Below are 14976 nucleotides of genomic sequence, written 5' to 3' on the forward strand. Positions count from 1 at the left end.
ATAGTAACCACCACTGTACAAACTACAAAGGACAGTAGATATGCACCTTGTTACAGAGTAGTCAATGTATAACAAACAAAAATGCAAAAAATATACGAAATATAAGGCCTGGCACTGATACAGTTTAGCAACAAAATAGTGAACGCCAAATAACAGTGTTCCATTACCTTCTGCAGCAAAGTTGAGTAAAGACATGGCACCCCAGCAAACACTAACGCCATGTTGCCGCTAGAAGCTCAAGACAGCCTGCATCAGAGTGTCCTCGTTGGTCAACAACCAAATAATGGGCTGCAACACGCTTCCGGCACAGTGTTCCATTACCTTCTGCAGCAAAGTTGAGTTGTGTTGAAAGACCTCCTGGATGGCATCCCCAGCAAACACTAACGCCATGTTGCCGCTATTTATGAAGCTCAAGACAGCCTGCATCAGAGTGTCCAAGCGTCGTTGGTCAGCGACAACCAAATAATGGGCTGCGTTCGTGATGGACACGCTGGCTGCCAGGATGCCTTCACAGACCGATCGCAGATCAACAACTTGATACTTATCCGCGGCAGCCAAAACCTATTTCACACAGTAGCGATCTTTAATTTTATGCTACTACCACAAAAATAGTTGATACGGTCTTGTTTAAATTATTTTACGCACAAAGAGAGACAATAAGTACATTACGAAACATAGCTGACATGCGAATGTGACTATTATGTGGGGAAAAAAAATCAATGGGTTATGCAAGTACGTACCTTTTCGGCGTTATCGCTGCAAACTTTCCCATATTCACATCCGTAGAAAAACTCCAACAAAACCGTCATAGTCTCTCCCTCAACGTCTGGTACTCGACATCGCCCGGATGATTTTTCCACTGTTCCATGCGACAACATGGCTGCGAAGACCGGCGAATGCGCCATCAAAACGAAACGGTCAGCATGAAAGGTCACACCGTCACTGGATTCCAGGCAAAAGTTACTGCCATGCTCATGAGCGGACGACTTGAGAAATTGTAACTGACGTTGCATTGCTCGGTTAAGCCGGCTGGAATGTTGCGCGGCTATTTCTTGTGGCTGCACCACAACACCGTCCACACTGGCACTGGAGCTGCCAAGGGGATCCTCTGGAGATGTGAACAGGCTCTAACCGTGTCTGCTGACGGTACATAATGACATCGGCCGTAATGGTAATCGCATCGCCGCTCAGTGCGCAGTTACGTCGTCGCACAAAAATATCCTCCCGTCTGCAGAAAGTATCGTAGCCCCATGTATCGCCGTTCTTCCCGAAAGGGTACGCTTTCGGGTCGGTCAGCCAATTTTGTTCAACTATCGCTGACAGTCCTCGGCGTAAACTGAAAAAATAAAGCCTCCAAGTTCGTAGAACGCAGAAGACTGAGCATTTTCGGCTCACATTTCCGTAACTTGTAATCAGTACACGCACCTAAATTTAAATTTGGCAAAGATTTCTTGTGCTTCATCAAGCAGGGATAAATGAACAGACAAGTACTTCTCGTCTGCCTGTTTGGATTCCTCATCCTTGCTGCAAAAGTTTAAATCCAGGCGCCAACGGCCAGTGCAGTCCTTGAAACCGAGATCCGACAACAAGATAGCGTTTGAATGGATCGTTCCCAAAGAGTCCAGCTGCTCCGGTTCGGAAATGTTGTCCACAGACCATTCGAGTTTGAATCGCACAGGCTTCTGAGCAGCGACGTGCTCTTGGGTCCAGACTTGAACTGGAATATCAGTATCAGACTCCATTAGGATAGGCTGCATTTAGATATTGCAGAAAGGAAAAAACTCAGAACGGCCAGAAATTACAAGGTAAAAAAGGTGAGAAAAATGACAATTTGACAAAGCTAAAATTACCGTAAAAAGCAGAGTACATACGAGGGAATGCTGAGTGCTGCTGACTCGTGACTGGCGCAACGAGATACGATTCTGCAGCCTACACAGAGAGCTCAAAGGACGGGTACGGGCCGCGATTCAGGGCAAGATAACAGACAAATTTCCTGGAGGATGTCTCCGCCCGTCCGCCGATGGGCGGTGGCGACTTCCTCACGAAAAGTCGCATTGACGACCTCCTGATTGGCACCTAGATTTGCATTTTACATCGAATGATTTGAGGGAATCCTGCGCATTTTCGGTTTCTTTGATTTCTTTTATTTCATCAGCTGATCAGTCCACAGATTTTGCGGTTTAATGCGGGTTGTGAATCTTTTGGACTTTGTGCACCGCGGTTTCGAAAGCTTTAAGCTTCCACTATGAGTAAGTGCGGCCATTTTGATTTGTTCGAATTGCGGCTCCAGTATTTCGCAGTTTGTCCGGTGAGCCAGATAAGAGCCACGCTCGATAAGGTAAGGTTCGGAAATGCCAGCCGTAGAAAACTGGAAGGCGAGTGACCGCCGCGAGTCATTCGTAATTTGAATAAAAACCAGTTATTGATAGTATAATTAGTATTCATGCAGTAACTTATAACCGCCACAATTTCTTAAATTGCCAACATAAAAACGTTTTCTCAAGTGAAACACCGGAACAGACCCTGCCTACTGATGCCTTTGGTTTTATTTTAAATTTTTAATTTATTTATCATTACGACGTTACGTACTCTGATACTGTACTCACGATCAGAATACTGTTATTAACGTAGTCTGCTAGGTGCTAAATGCCGGAGATGTCGATCGGGAAGAAGAAGAAGAGGAATCAGACTGCTGGACGGAAGATTTTCAAAAAGAGATCCTTAATAATACAGTGCGCGACAGTATCATCCCGTATCATCCTCCGAGCAACTATCGCTATAAATTTGTCAGAGCCATCATTGAAGAAGTAAACATAAACTGTCAAACACAACCGTAAAACGCTGTAAGCGAGCGTTTACAGGGTTTACAATCCTCTTTACAATCCTGTTTTTGTTACAAACTTGTGACGCGACTGGCTAGAGCTAATAAACTAATTGAAATATAGTAACTAAAGTAAAAATTCAGTTTATTATTAACGGTTTACGTTACCTCTACTATACACCGTTTAATTACGATTTCCACAACGATTTTTGGGCATGGCAGTTCAATTAGAGTTTAAATGAATGTGAGAATACACAAGTTACGTACAGTCGTACATACGTTCGTGGATTGCAGATTTTGGTCTATGAGGGGTAGGAAAAGAAGGCTTTTGAAATAGACAGCCGTTAGGAAAGGAAGAAATTGGTTACTGTCTTACTAATATGTTTGCGTAGGAGAAATTTATTACTGTTGCAAGTTGTTGGCAGCCTTGCGATTATGAATTGTAATCGTAATTGTCACTGCGTATTTTGAACTGCAGTTGGAAAGACGGAGCATGGACGTCGCGGATGATTTGTGGGTGGAAGCCAGCGAGTTGTGTCAGAATAGCTCTGATAAAAATGGATTCAAGACAGTATTACTGGTAAGATGTGGTTTTGCTTCGTCGAGTTCTTTATTTTCTTGGTGTGATAAGAAAGTGAATAGTGGAAATCCCGAATCGAATCTGTTTTGTGCTGGATAGCGCTTCTTGATTTGCATGTCCAGTTTTTTACAGTACTAAGATAGTGTCACTGTGTCACACAATAATAATAAGTGACAATAATTATTAGAAGAAGTTGACATTCGTTTTTTATTAATTGACTTTCGGATTATTTTTAGCCGAAAAGTGGTTACTTTTCCCTTGTGCATCATCCATATCTGCTGTCGTGTGGTACGACTGGACTGGCCACGTGGGATGTACGTTGTGGTGGCTTCATTGGGGATTCCGGAATTTTAAAGGATCATGTTTTTGATAGGCAGCTTACTACATGGTGGATTTTATGATGAGCCATCAGAATCTCATTTCTAAAAGGTGGATAACTTCTTTAGTTTTAATGCTGTACCCACTAAAATTTTTGGTGTTTGATTCGTGCTGCTTATGCGGTTGCGTCGATTGTTAGATGTATCAGATTTTTCCAGGAACGTATTAGAGCTTGGCGCGGGGACCGGTTTAACCGGCATCGCATTGATAAAATCGCTGTGTCCTGCGACGTACGTATTCACCGACTACCATGAAAGCGTTCTGGCGAGACTGAAGGAGAACCTCCAGTTGAATGGCTTGTTAGACAATCCTTCCGTGTCCGTGGCGGTGTTGGACTGGCTGAATGTCGAGGAACGGCTGTTAAAAGAACTTAACAGTGATGTCGTTATCGCCTGCGGTAACTATGTAATTAATTTAAAACTAATTAGATCAGTGGTAAACTCGATAATAGAATTATTTCGACAGCGCTGGTTTTTTCAGATATTGCTTATGATCCGGTTCTCATTCCACACTTTTTCAAAGTTTTGAACGAGGTCCGCCGGAGTCAAGAAAAGATGGTGGAAATATTTTTATGTTTGAAAATCAGGAACGAGGAGACAAAGGAGCTTTTCTTTGAAGAAGCCGGTAAATTAAGTGCATTTTACGGTATTCTAGAGTAGCCGTTTGCAGGTTTTTGAATAGTTTTATATCGGTGTAAAGCTGTAAACAAGAATTTGTTGTAAGGATCGTTTTGTTATTTGTACGTACTAGGTTCGTGATTTTTTCCAGAAACATGTGGATTCACTCTTGAAGAACAAAGATTCACGTCAAACCGCTCACTTTTTCCATTTGGATCCTATGATTCTGCCAATTGTGCGGTATTTAGTTGTATTAAGAAAAATAATTTTTAATGTGATAAAGTTAACGAAGAACGCTACATACTTATTTAGAGTAAGCCATGTATTTTCGTGCTGTTTGTGATATGGAGTTTTATAGACAAGGTGCGTGAAGGCATGAGTTTGTGTGATTATGATTAACGTTTTATCAGGCTGCACTTGCAGTAAGCGATCGGAGATACTGTCAGAAATTACTACTCAGAATGTGGCCGCATGTCTTAAATTATTATTATTATGATCACTCTACAGTAGCGATGATAATAATAAAAAAACTGTTTCCAAAAAAAACAGCTGAGTTACATCACAAAGCAAGGATCAAAACAGAAATAAACAATCCGACAACACAAATTCTGGAAACCAGTTTCTGGTACACGGGATACCGCTGCACCTAATTCGATTAAAACAAATAAAGCGTGCAAAATTTCCAATCCGCTAAACAAACGAAAAGTCATAATTTCCACCAGTCGACCCGGAAGTCTGGGTATGCGCGTCATTACAATCCCAAAACAGATTTCCCAGACCTTCCAGCGTTTGGGTCTGCATGTCAACGGACTCCTGCATCAGATCTTCAAACAGCCCCGCCGAATCCGATGGGCCATCCTCTTCCATCAAATTAATAAGGAGTTCATCCGAGCCACATCCGAAGGTCTGCGTCTGGATGCTCGTGGAGGAAAACAAGAACGGCGCCATCTCGTCTTCATTGGTCTGAGTCTGCGTGGTGGTGCCAGTTCGAAATATCGGATCGGCGTCGTTGGATTCCAAGAACATAAGGAGATCACTGGCATCCTGCGTGATAAGACTCAACTAATAAATGTAACTAATACTAAGTAAATGATAAATGTAACTAATACTAAGTATTCATTCATACCAATTATTTTAACTCCAAATAAAGAGCAAAAGTTCTTCAAATTTTTATCTACCGGAAACTGGAAGAATTTAAAAGAACACTCAAGACTATTTGTACACGAAAATATTAGATTAGCATGGAAAAACATATACTTAAACCAAGAATTAATTCAATATTTGGTTGGGTGTCGGCGATCATTTAATTTATTTTAGTAAACTGCGTTTTAAAATTTTCCATGCACCAACGGAAAACCAAATTACCTGAGCAGAAAGGCCTTCGTTATCATCTAAGAGATCCGTCTGCGTGAATGCATCAATCTGCAGCAGTTTCTGCTGTTTATGAAGGCGAACGGTCTGTGCAGCACTACTCCGGAAAGAAAACGATGATGACGAGGACTGCGCTGAGGATGGGCGCTTGGGACTTGTCGTCGCTTCGCACTGCGCTGCTTTGGAGAATACAGCACGCGGCGCCCTTGAGAGACTGCTTTCCGTGGTCTGGACACAAGAGTTTATGGACAATATGCTGGATGGACGCGCGGGCTGTATAACATCGTTGGTGCGATTTTTTGGCAAGATCGGTTTCATTGGCATAACCGGTGCCGCACTGCAAATGTTAAAAAAAATCAATTCTGCAATTTTATCAATAAACCAGCCATCGCTCAAAAGCTTTATCGAATCGCTAATCCATTAAAAGTGAAATTTGGCAGATTACACGTAAAACTTAACCGGAAGAAGATTATTCCAAATCTTGTGAGTAATATAAAACACAATAAGAAACAGGATTCAAATATCGGAAATACAGTAATTATCAAATTCCGAAAAACGACCAGCACCACTACCATGGCATACTAAACCCTAGTACAGTACATACTTATACGTATGGTATGCCATGCAGCTACTACTGGTAGTGTATCTGTACCTGAGCACTTCCGGTGCCTTCTTTGACGGTACCGGCGCCATGCCACGAGCAACGAGACACTTCTTCCGATGATTAAGGATTCCGCATCGCGTTCGCACTAGCTTGCCACAATCACACACTTCCGGTCGGCAGTGCGTCATGTGCTGCTGGAGTTCAGAATGAGTGCGACATTTCTGATTGCATTTCGTGCAGCGCATCACCACATCGGCATGCATTCGCGCATAATGCTAGGAAAATCAAAATACCTGTGCCAATTTTACGTTGTAGTTCTAATTCTAAACGATATTACTAATATAGATCTAATTCCAAACGATTCGTAAGCACTAAGCAGGATATCATATTCATACCGCACTGAAATAAAAAATTACGGATTTGTATTAATTTTTTTAAATTATGAAGCGGCAATCATTTCAAACGTACGTCTCTCAAATAGCGAAACTCTTCGAAAAATTTGTTGATCCTTTGGCGAGAGACGTCTCTTTGATTTATTTTCCGAGTATTATTCGCTGATGGAGCCGCCGCAAATCTGCACTTCGGGAACGGGCAGTAAAATCGCACATCGTAGTCCAAATCGCCGCAGTTAACGCTGGACGCCTGGAATTTCTCCTGATGACCAGCCTAAACAGAAAACTTTTTTTCCAAACCATTATGTTACTATTTAGGTAGAAATAGTAAATTAAGCGTTATTATTAACGAAAATTATGTACAGCGGTCTGTGAGCTTTAAATAAGTAACTTAGAAAATCTCGTAGGTGAATCAGTATTCCACCTGAAAGTGGCACTCGGCGCTAGAAAACCCATGATGCAGTAGCGCGTGCACCCTGGAAATTTCGTAGGTCGGGAAGATTTTCTCGCACAGCGAGCATCTTGAAGAAGGTGCATTGGTAAGTGAGAGAGTATCCGGCGAGGGGCAGATCATTATTACCAGAGTGCTCTCCGCAGGTTTGTGCGTGTCTGGCGCTATGGCCGTCGCCATTGCACATGGCCAATTTGTCACCAGAGATCACCGCAAAGAAGAGTAATCATGAGATGCGTGACTGACGGCCGTGACGGGACGGTAAGTAAGTCAACCCGTGTAATTTTGTTAACGAGTCCGATTGGACTGCGAATTTTTGCAGAAAAGCCAATACAATTGAGCAGCTTGCTACTTGTAACTTGTAATAACAATAAGTATGTAATAAAAAATTATAAAATATAATCATATGGATTATACTAAATATCTGTACGGTAAATAATAATACACAACACTGGCATTTGGCAACAGCGCAGGTAGCAGGGTTTTGCGCCTTTGCCAGCCTCGTATCCGAACTACGGAAACGAAATACCGGTGAACCAGGGCGGTCGCCCTGTTAGCTTGATTTACAACGTGAACATCACTGTGATCCGGCAGCTGCTTTTGTCCAGATGTTTTCTTCCCCCATAGTAGGTAACCCGTATAACCGTGCTGTGAGGTGAGCACTGAGCAGATGTGATCGTATGGTAAAACAAAAAATTCGAAAATTTCTAAAAATGAATTTTTGATTTTTGATTGTATTCCTTCAGCATCGCCGTCCAGCCTCTGACTTTTGTACAAAATATTCGCATTTTCACTCGTGTCACGACTAGGTTTTATTTTTAACTCTCGACTGTTCTTTTGAGTTGGAAATTTGGCTGCAGTTGTTACTGCGTTATAGGGTGCTGCGCAGTTTGAAAGTTTCCCAGGTTTTTATTTGTTGGTTAGTTAATAACTGTTAGTTGTCGTACACTTGGACTTCTGCATTCCAGGAACGGCGCGCACTTTGTCAGCTAGATCTGATTTTCATTACGCACTTACTGTGCTCTCACATACACTAGTTATCCGACAGAGAAATGGCCCCCGCGACCAAAGCCCAAGTGATTATTGAAAGCCAGCTTAAATCTCAGATTGACGTGTTTTGCTCATCAGGCAGTGGATCGTGCGGATTGATTATCGGCCAGGTAAGGGCTTTACCGATCGCCACCAAGGAGAGAGCGGCCTGGACAAAATATGTGTTAGTTACGAATTACTCTTACAGGCGCTGGAAGGTGGTCGCTTCTTGGTGGCGCACTTCGTTCGCGCCAGCAAGGATCCGGAGACGCACACAGCCAGTCCCGACGGGGATCCGCAGCGGTTTGAGTTGGACGGCGGAGGCAGTGGGAAGAGCTCTCCTGGTGGAGAGACTGTCAAGAATAACGGGGAAAAGGATGCGGGTGCAGGCGATAGGCTGGTGGATGGGACGATGGATTCGCATTGGATGTTGGCGCGCAAACGGAATTTCTATTCCTGCAGCGATGTTAGAGATCTGACCGCGGCTCGACTGCCGTCGTTGTCACGCCAGGTACGCTTAGAAACTGTGCACCGCTGTGCAGAACGATTTCCTTCTATCATGTGCAGTTTAGAATCCCGATCGCCAGCATCGGCGGCGGAATCGATATTTTGATTGTTTAATATTTAATTTACGCAGATTTGAGTTCAGTGCGCTTTTTTCTAGAGAATTGACGTAAAGTTGAAAGTAATTTATCGGAGAAGGTTTGCCAAGTTCAAACGAAATGAAAAAGATGCTCAAAAATTATTTATTGCTGTATTCAGTTTGCATCGCTTTTTATTTGGATCAATACAGGTGGTAAATGCTGCACCTGACTCCGAACTTACCGCTGCCGATGTTGCGTTTTTATAGAATTACATATACATATAGTAGTATCCGTGCTGTGTTCGTTGTGATGAAATTTTAATATAACAGTGATTTTTATAGTGGTTTCAGATTTCGTCGGCGCACGCATATCATGCTAAACTTTGAAGGGATGTTTATTTTGTGACAGGTTAGCCGGTTATTGCCTGGTGGTTTGTCCGTGTTGGGTATCTTTCTGACATCTCCAGCCGAAATTCCCAAGACTTCTCGCCCGAAGCTGAAGGAAATTTTGATGGATATATCGAGTGTTATACGCAAAGATTGCCCGGCGTTGCATCAAGATGCTGCCGCATCGGACGATAAAGTTATTCTTGCATTCGACCCGCGGTCCAAGCAGACGTAAGATCTAAACGATAAAATTCCTCTGTTCTAAGCAGATTTTGTTTCGTTACAAAATAAACCCGCTGACGGAGGTGTTTCATATTGTTAATACGAAAAAGGAGTACGTGTACCAATGTTCAACGGAGTTCTAAATAAGGAAAATTTTTCTCAATGCGTGCCTGTGTTGAAACAGGAATACGTCGTTGTATCTGGACGCCGCCGATGCCAAATCCATCACCAAACCCATTCCGGTGACGTTTTCCTCCCTGTCCTGGTTGGCATTGCACACCCATTTCAACATTAACTTGGAGCAGCCCACGGCCACCCAGCAGGATGTGGAGACCGTCCTGGAGCACGTGCTCAACACCTTCACCGACCAGGTGACCAAAAGCGTCTGCCTGTATGATCAGCGCTGCTTGGAGCCGAGTAGTGTCCTTAAAAGCGCTACGGATGCCGTGGAGGTCAGCATGCTAGTACCGATGCCGCGGGCCGCCGGCTGGGAAGAGGATGAAGGTATCGCGGTAGGTGGTGAGGTGGCCGAGCTGGCCAACGGACATATGGCCTTCCGAGGGGATGTGGTGGGCAGAGCGTATGTGGCACAGGGGGGCACTGTGGGGTTTGCCGAAAAGGTTAGGATTGTAGTTGCCGTTAAATGTAGCATGCGTTTGCATTTGCAAGCAAGCAAGTCCAGTTAAGGCGATAGACTGGTTTTGCTTCATCCCCAGAGAAGTTACAGTAATTACATTTCCTAGAACAGAAAAAAATGCTCTTTAAAATGAGACGTCTTTTGAGAAGCAAAGAACAGAACGGAAACCCAAATCTGTCGAAAACCAAAAGGTACCGCGGGTCCAAAACAACGCAGGGGTGCAGCAGCACGGTTCGATTCACGTAGCTGCCATCACAGTTGCAATCGAAGCATACCCAACCGCATGCGGGCTGCGTGTCTGCGTACCGCTGCAGCCGTGCGCAAGCTGCGATCTCATGAACGCCATGCGCAGCCTGCAGGTAGCGTGATTGTCTGCTCAAACTGGTCCACCGATGCAGAGGACCATTTTCAAAACACAAAAACCCTGATTTACTGGGAATAAAGTTCGGAGAGTTTTACGCGTATTGTATTCCACTGCCGCAATGGAATTGGCCGTTGTCGGTACCATTGGAAAGAAAAAATTATTCTACACACTGGGTTTTCGTGGTTTTGCGATAGAGACATTCGAACTCCAACGCTCACTGGTTTTCTCGATAAGAAGAATTAGTTCCATGTTCAAAAATTTGCATCCTCCTACCTTTTTAATCAAGATTTTTTTTCGAATAAACCCAGTGTGTAAAATAATTTCAAGTTCCATTTGAAAACATCAGACCTGAAAATGTTCCATCTGGTGCTTGGCTGAGATTTTTTTAGGACCCACACAACAGAAAAATTTCTATCGCGTTTATGCTATTAGTGTTAATTTTGAATCTCTGTCTATTAAAAAGCGCGATTTATGAGCTTTCTAATGAACCCATACACTCCGGAAACAGACCAAACCAAGGCGCACAAAAAATTTTCGAAGTAGCCATAAAGATTGGCAATTTGGCATTTTACAAACCAGTATATCGCCTTAATATAGCTGTGCGAAGTTTTTCGAAATTCTTTGTAAAATATTTTCACAACAAATGTGTTTCACTGCTTCTGCTTAGTACTCGTACAGTTAGCAACTCGTAATTTAACGCTGTCAGTTTCATATAAAGATGCTCGTGATATCCTTGTTTGCTTACTTCCGGTCAATTTTTGCAGCGACGTTTAATTTTCGCCTGTGCGCGAGCATAAGTGAGATCTGAAATCGTTTTTAGTTGTTGTTATCACCGTATCGTACGTTGGACTACGTTTTTTTTTGTTTTCTGCTGTTCACAGTGCAATATATACATAAAGTAGACCATGGCAATACTATATAGTTTACTAATCTCTTTAGTACCGCCATGAGTAGACTTATTGTAAAGCGATTCTGCTTATTGTTTTTGTTGCTTGTAGCGCGTCATTTATATTTTGCCTTTAAAATTTTAGGTTGTGAAGGCTGATTTATTGCGATCGATGACCACACGAATTGAGCTCCACTGTGAAGACAATCTTGTAACGGAAGCGGATGAACAAGGTTAGTGAGAGTAAGAACCAATGTTGGTGGCGTTTGTTCTCGGTTTATTGCTTTTATTGTGAGGCTGCAGACTGCATGCAAAACATCTGTAGGTTTTATAGTCTTACCAAGGTTATTCTGTGGTTCTTAGTTTTCCATTCTAGGTGACGTACTCGTACCATCAGAAATTCATTTTTAAAGCGAAATTTTGTTGTCCTGTTCACAAATTAGATTCTGGTTTCATAGTGTACTCGTACTGTATCACTTTCTACGCATAGTAATATTACGAACGCAATAGTCATACTTCGCGTTGCCCATTATTTCAATCAGTACCGCTTTAGGGATCAATATATTAATCACTTTACCGAGTTGACAGCCTCTGTGGCGGGCTACCTGAACAACCACGGCAGACTGAAATGCAGTCTATCTGTATGCTTTACCATTCAGTCTATGCAGTAAGCAGCCTATGCAGCTTATCAGTGTGCAATCTATGCAGTAAGACCAGCACTGCATCTGTGCAGTAAAAGTGATTAATATATTGATCCCTAAAGCGGTACTGATTAAAATAATGGGCCAAGCGAAGTACTGATACTGTCAAACCCGTTTCGAAAAAACAACAAATATATTTTTTATCTCGATGAAGTTTAGTTAGCCGGAAGAAATGAACCAAGTCGCTGGTGGTTGCCTGAAAATCTAATCGGCAAAATTTGGCAGAAGGTTCTAACCAAGTCAGTCTTAAGAACTACTCAAATCGTAATCGGTTTAATTTTTCCATCGTTGCTGATACGTAGAGCGAAAGCTATGAAAATAGAGCGAAAGCTATGAATATCGTCTTTCCCACTCCTAGCCGACTCGTAGGTCCCGTTTGTCAGCACGATAATTTAAATTGATTTTAATCACTTTGTTCCTAAAAGACATTTTCATTAAACATGTGCGCTTCTGAATGCGTTTTACCTCATATTTCTTGAAAAGACGGGAACTGCAAAGAAACCTGCTTGCATAAGTTGTTCGCTCTATTGCCGCAGAATTCGATGTGGTACACGAGCTACCGCGGCGCGTCTTGGCCCCGCTGAACATTCCGGACTGTCCCATCACCCTGTCCAACTACGTCCACGAGGACGAGGAGACCCGCGAGTCCCTGGAGATCTTTGTCGGTCTGCTGGATATGGATGCGCAGCTGAGCACGCGCCAGTTGATTACCGACGTGGAGCACGTGCCCAGTCAACGCGATGTCGATTCGGCCTTGGAATCGGTGTCGACGCATAGCGGGGAGATAGAGGCGGAAACCGGTGTCGCGGGGGAAGAGGAGGCCAACGCGCACGGTCACGGCGGTGCGGTGAAGGTCATTGCGGTGGATGCGCAACAGAACAGTAAGACGAACAGCTGTTTATTAGTATATTATTGAGTTCTAATTCCACTACCCTAGTGGTTGTATTAGCTGAGTTGTTGTGAATTTATTTTCAATGGATTAGATAAAGCAGTAAAATGTTTGTCAAATAGATAATAATTTGTGCCACAGGAATTGATTCCAGATTTATTTCAGCGTACTTGTACTTGTTAGTTGATATTTGGAACCATTATTTTATTTTCTGCAAAGTGATTGAACCGTTCTTTAGAACAGTTACTCGTTGCAGATCGGATGCAGAATGTGATGGTGGTGTTGGCTGTAGTTTTTGCGGTGACTTTCGCGCTGTATCAGATTTATTTGTTCGTCTATGCCCAGGATGACTCACCACCGTCTACATCTTTACCGGGAAAATCTGAAAAAGAGCTCTAATACTCACGTTGAATTCCAGAATTTAAGTTTTGTCTATTTTTTATACTTTTGTTGTGCCTCGACGATAGATTCAAGAACTGCGAATTTCGATAAAATGAAGTGGAAATGGATAAAATGAAGAGCTCGTTCGCTCTAATGAAGAGCTCGTTCGTTCTTACTACTGTAATATGCTTACATTTTACCGCGTGCTAATTCCTGCGATAACGTGATACGGAATGGATTATTACAGCAATCTTAAAGCAGTAGTGTTCTGCTTGCTGCTGGTAAAATTATTGTCCAATATAGTTAGTGGTGCTTCCTCAAGATCACCTTGGTCATCAATTTAGAGCGTTTTCCTGTAAAATTGTATGCTTCCGATTTAACCAATTAAAACGGAAACACTGCCGCGAGTTGGAGGAGAATTTAGAGTGCTGACGTGCTTTACTGTCGGTACTGGCGTTGTGACAATTTGTGACAATACCTCGTTCCAGTTGACTTCATCAGTTGATCGGAAACTAACAGTAATAATAAGCAAAATCCAAATACCGGTCGGCACCAGAAAACTATTAGGCGCAACCATAAATTGTACGCATGTTCTTCGAAAAGTTTGACCCCTCCCCTGCCCATGGTACTAAGGTTCGTACGCTGTCACAGATTCCACACTCTCGCTGCGTACGTCATTTCTGGACGCCTTAAAGTTGACTGTTAACGATATACCGCGCTACGCGCTTTAATCCATAAATTGAATAGTAACCCTTTAAATATTGCTCCCATTAATTTGACAATAACCACATCCGGTACGGACGGCAGGAGTAATCAGGACTCAAATGTTTCTATTTTCCCCGGTATATTTTAATTACTAGAGTACATTGCGCACTAATTATATATACAGGCAAGGGTGCTTTAATGCCAAGGGCGATTGTGGTGAACCGTGAAGGTGAAGTTGGCAAATGCCTCCTCGTCTAATTTGCGGCATGGGTGCGTGTCTGCTGCTGTTCAAATTAAGAAATTAAGATATACGAAGAGAACATGTTAAATATTTTGCGGATTCTCAGAAATTGTTAGTAACCCCGTGCTTGAGTTTTGTTAACATAAGAAACTCTGTGAAGAAGCTGCAGCTTGTTTTTTTTGGCTTTTTTCAAACTTTCTGATGATGCCAGTGGTCTTCGACTGCTGTGACTTGCATGATAATACTTGTATAATAATTTTATCAGTGTGCAATTAATGGATGGAAAAATCCCCATAATACGAAATAACATAATAACAGAATAACTCGTAATAACAGAAATAGTACCTCCAGCCGCGTAGAGTGAAGAAATAGCATTAATTTTGGAATTTCACTCGTGGTGAATGGCAAAAGGTTGTAATAACGATACAAATATGATTTAATTGGTGAATCTTATACACTTAAGATTGAATTATCATCCAAGAAATGCACGTAATAACCATTATGAGACGTGACCTTTCCTAGGTAGGGGCGGGAACGTGAACGTTCTTACAAGCAACTATCTATGCATGCACGAAGGCTGCTGTTAAAAACTCCATCACTGCTCTAATTGGGATCGACGATTGACTGTTGCGCTGGCATTCCATTATTCGCGGTTCTACGGATTGTTTTTCGTTTGCTATTCCAAACGATGACCGTATTACTCGAATTATGTCACAACTGCGTATCAAAGACGTTAA

General features: G+C 42.6%; 3 protein-coding genes and 2 long non-coding RNA genes across 7 annotated transcripts; 3 read left to right on the forward strand and 2 right to left on the reverse strand.

The window, feature by feature from the left end:
• Positions 1–421: 421 nt before the first annotated feature.
• LOC129593677 (uncharacterized) lies at positions 422–2452 on the reverse strand. Its single transcript, XR_008691111.1, has 3 exons — positions 1426–2452; positions 741–1336; positions 422–561 (listed from the first exon to the last, which is right to left on the reverse strand). It is a non-coding gene; the product is annotated as an uncharacterized LOC129593677 (long non-coding RNA).
• Positions 2006–4910, forward strand: LOC129593676 (protein-lysine N-methyltransferase EEF2KMT-like). 2 transcript variants are annotated; one of them, XM_055490115.1, is made up of 8 exons: positions 2080–2338; positions 2640–2807; positions 3300–3401; positions 3638–3715; positions 3775–3830; positions 3938–4176; positions 4260–4403; positions 4548–4906. In XM_055490115.1, exons 1-8 carry the CDS (start codon positions 2246–2248, stop codon positions 4667–4669), a joined length of 1002 nt encoding a protein of 333 aa, XP_055346090.1. In that variant the 5' UTR covers positions 2080–2245; the 3' UTR covers positions 4670–4906. The 2 variants fall into 2 exon arrangements, with proteins under 2 accessions (XP_055346091.1, XP_055346090.1); XM_055490116.1 differs by lacking the exon at positions 2640–2807 and having other exon boundaries at positions 2006–2338; positions 4548–4910.
• On the reverse strand, positions 4868–7658 carry LOC129593673 (uncharacterized). Of its 2 annotated transcripts, none has more exons than XM_055490113.1 (5): positions 7188–7658; positions 6840–7037; positions 6420–6646; positions 5762–6104; positions 4868–5440 (listed from the first exon to the last, which is right to left on the reverse strand). In XM_055490113.1, exons 1-5 carry the CDS (start codon positions 7392–7394, stop codon positions 5087–5089), a joined length of 1329 nt encoding a protein of 442 aa, XP_055346088.1. In that variant the 5' UTR covers positions 7395–7658; the 3' UTR covers positions 4868–5086. The 2 variants fall into 2 exon arrangements, with proteins under 2 accessions (XP_055346088.1, XP_055346087.1); XM_055490112.1 differs by having other exon boundaries at positions 4868–5458.
• On the forward strand, positions 6703–7473 carry LOC129593678 (uncharacterized). Its single transcript, XR_008691112.1, has 3 exons — positions 6703–7081; positions 7171–7302; positions 7361–7473. It is a non-coding gene; the product is annotated as an uncharacterized LOC129593678 (long non-coding RNA).
• A 225-nt stretch (positions 7659–7883) lies between the features above and the next one.
• LOC129593670 (protein odr-4 homolog) lies at positions 7884–13658 on the forward strand. Its single transcript, XM_055490105.1, has 7 exons — positions 7884–8374; positions 8452–8754; positions 9236–9444; positions 9620–10055; positions 11468–11555; positions 12560–12904; positions 13169–13658. Exons 1-7 carry the CDS (start codon positions 8267–8269, stop codon positions 13309–13311), a joined length of 1632 nt encoding a protein of 543 aa, XP_055346080.1. The 5' UTR covers positions 7884–8266; the 3' UTR covers positions 13312–13658.
• Positions 13659–14976: the final 1318 nt, after the last annotated feature.

Source organism: Paramacrobiotus metropolitanus, unplaced genomic scaffold (genome assembly GCF_019649055.1).
Source record: "Paramacrobiotus metropolitanus isolate TYO unplaced genomic scaffold, Prichtersi_v1.0 Parri_scaffold0000063, whole genome shotgun sequence".
In the NCBI taxonomy this organism is placed as follows: Eukaryota; Metazoa; Tardigrada; class Eutardigrada; order Parachela; family Macrobiotidae; genus Paramacrobiotus; species Paramacrobiotus metropolitanus.

Coding starts and splice junctions, on each gene's coding strand:
- LOC129593673 (XM_055490112.1), bottom strand. CDS start 7,394: ATGGCGACGGCCATAGCGCCAGACACGCACAAACCTGCGGAGAGCACT. Junction 6,647..6,839: donor AGTTTCGCTATTTGAGAGAC/GTACGTTTGAAA, acceptor TGATTTTCCTAG/CATTATGCGCGAATGCATGC. Junction 6,105..6,419: donor AAGGCACCGGAAGTGCTCAG/GTACAGATACAC, acceptor TAACATTTGCAG/TGCGGCACCGGTTATGCCAA.
- LOC129593676 (XM_055490115.1), top strand. CDS start 2,246: ATGAGTAAGTGCGGCCATTTTGATTTGTTCGAATTGCGGCTCCAGTAT. Junction 2,339..2,639: donor TAAGAGCCACGCTCGATAAG/GTAAGGTTCGGA, acceptor GTAGTCTGCTAG/GTGCTAAATGCCGGAGATGT. Junction 2,808..3,299: donor TCAGAGCCATCATTGAAGAA/GTAAACATAAAC, acceptor TTTGAACTGCAG/TTGGAAAGACGGAGCATGGA.
- LOC129593670 (XM_055490105.1), top strand. CDS start 8,267: ATGGCCCCCGCGACCAAAGCCCAAGTGATTATTGAAAGCCAGCTTAAA. Junction 8,375..8,451: donor GCGGATTGATTATCGGCCAG/GTAAGGGCTTTA, acceptor TTACTCTTACAG/GCGCTGGAAGGTGGTCGCTT. Junction 8,755..9,235: donor TGCCGTCGTTGTCACGCCAG/GTACGCTTAGAA, acceptor ATTTTGTGACAG/GTTAGCCGGTTATTGCCTGG.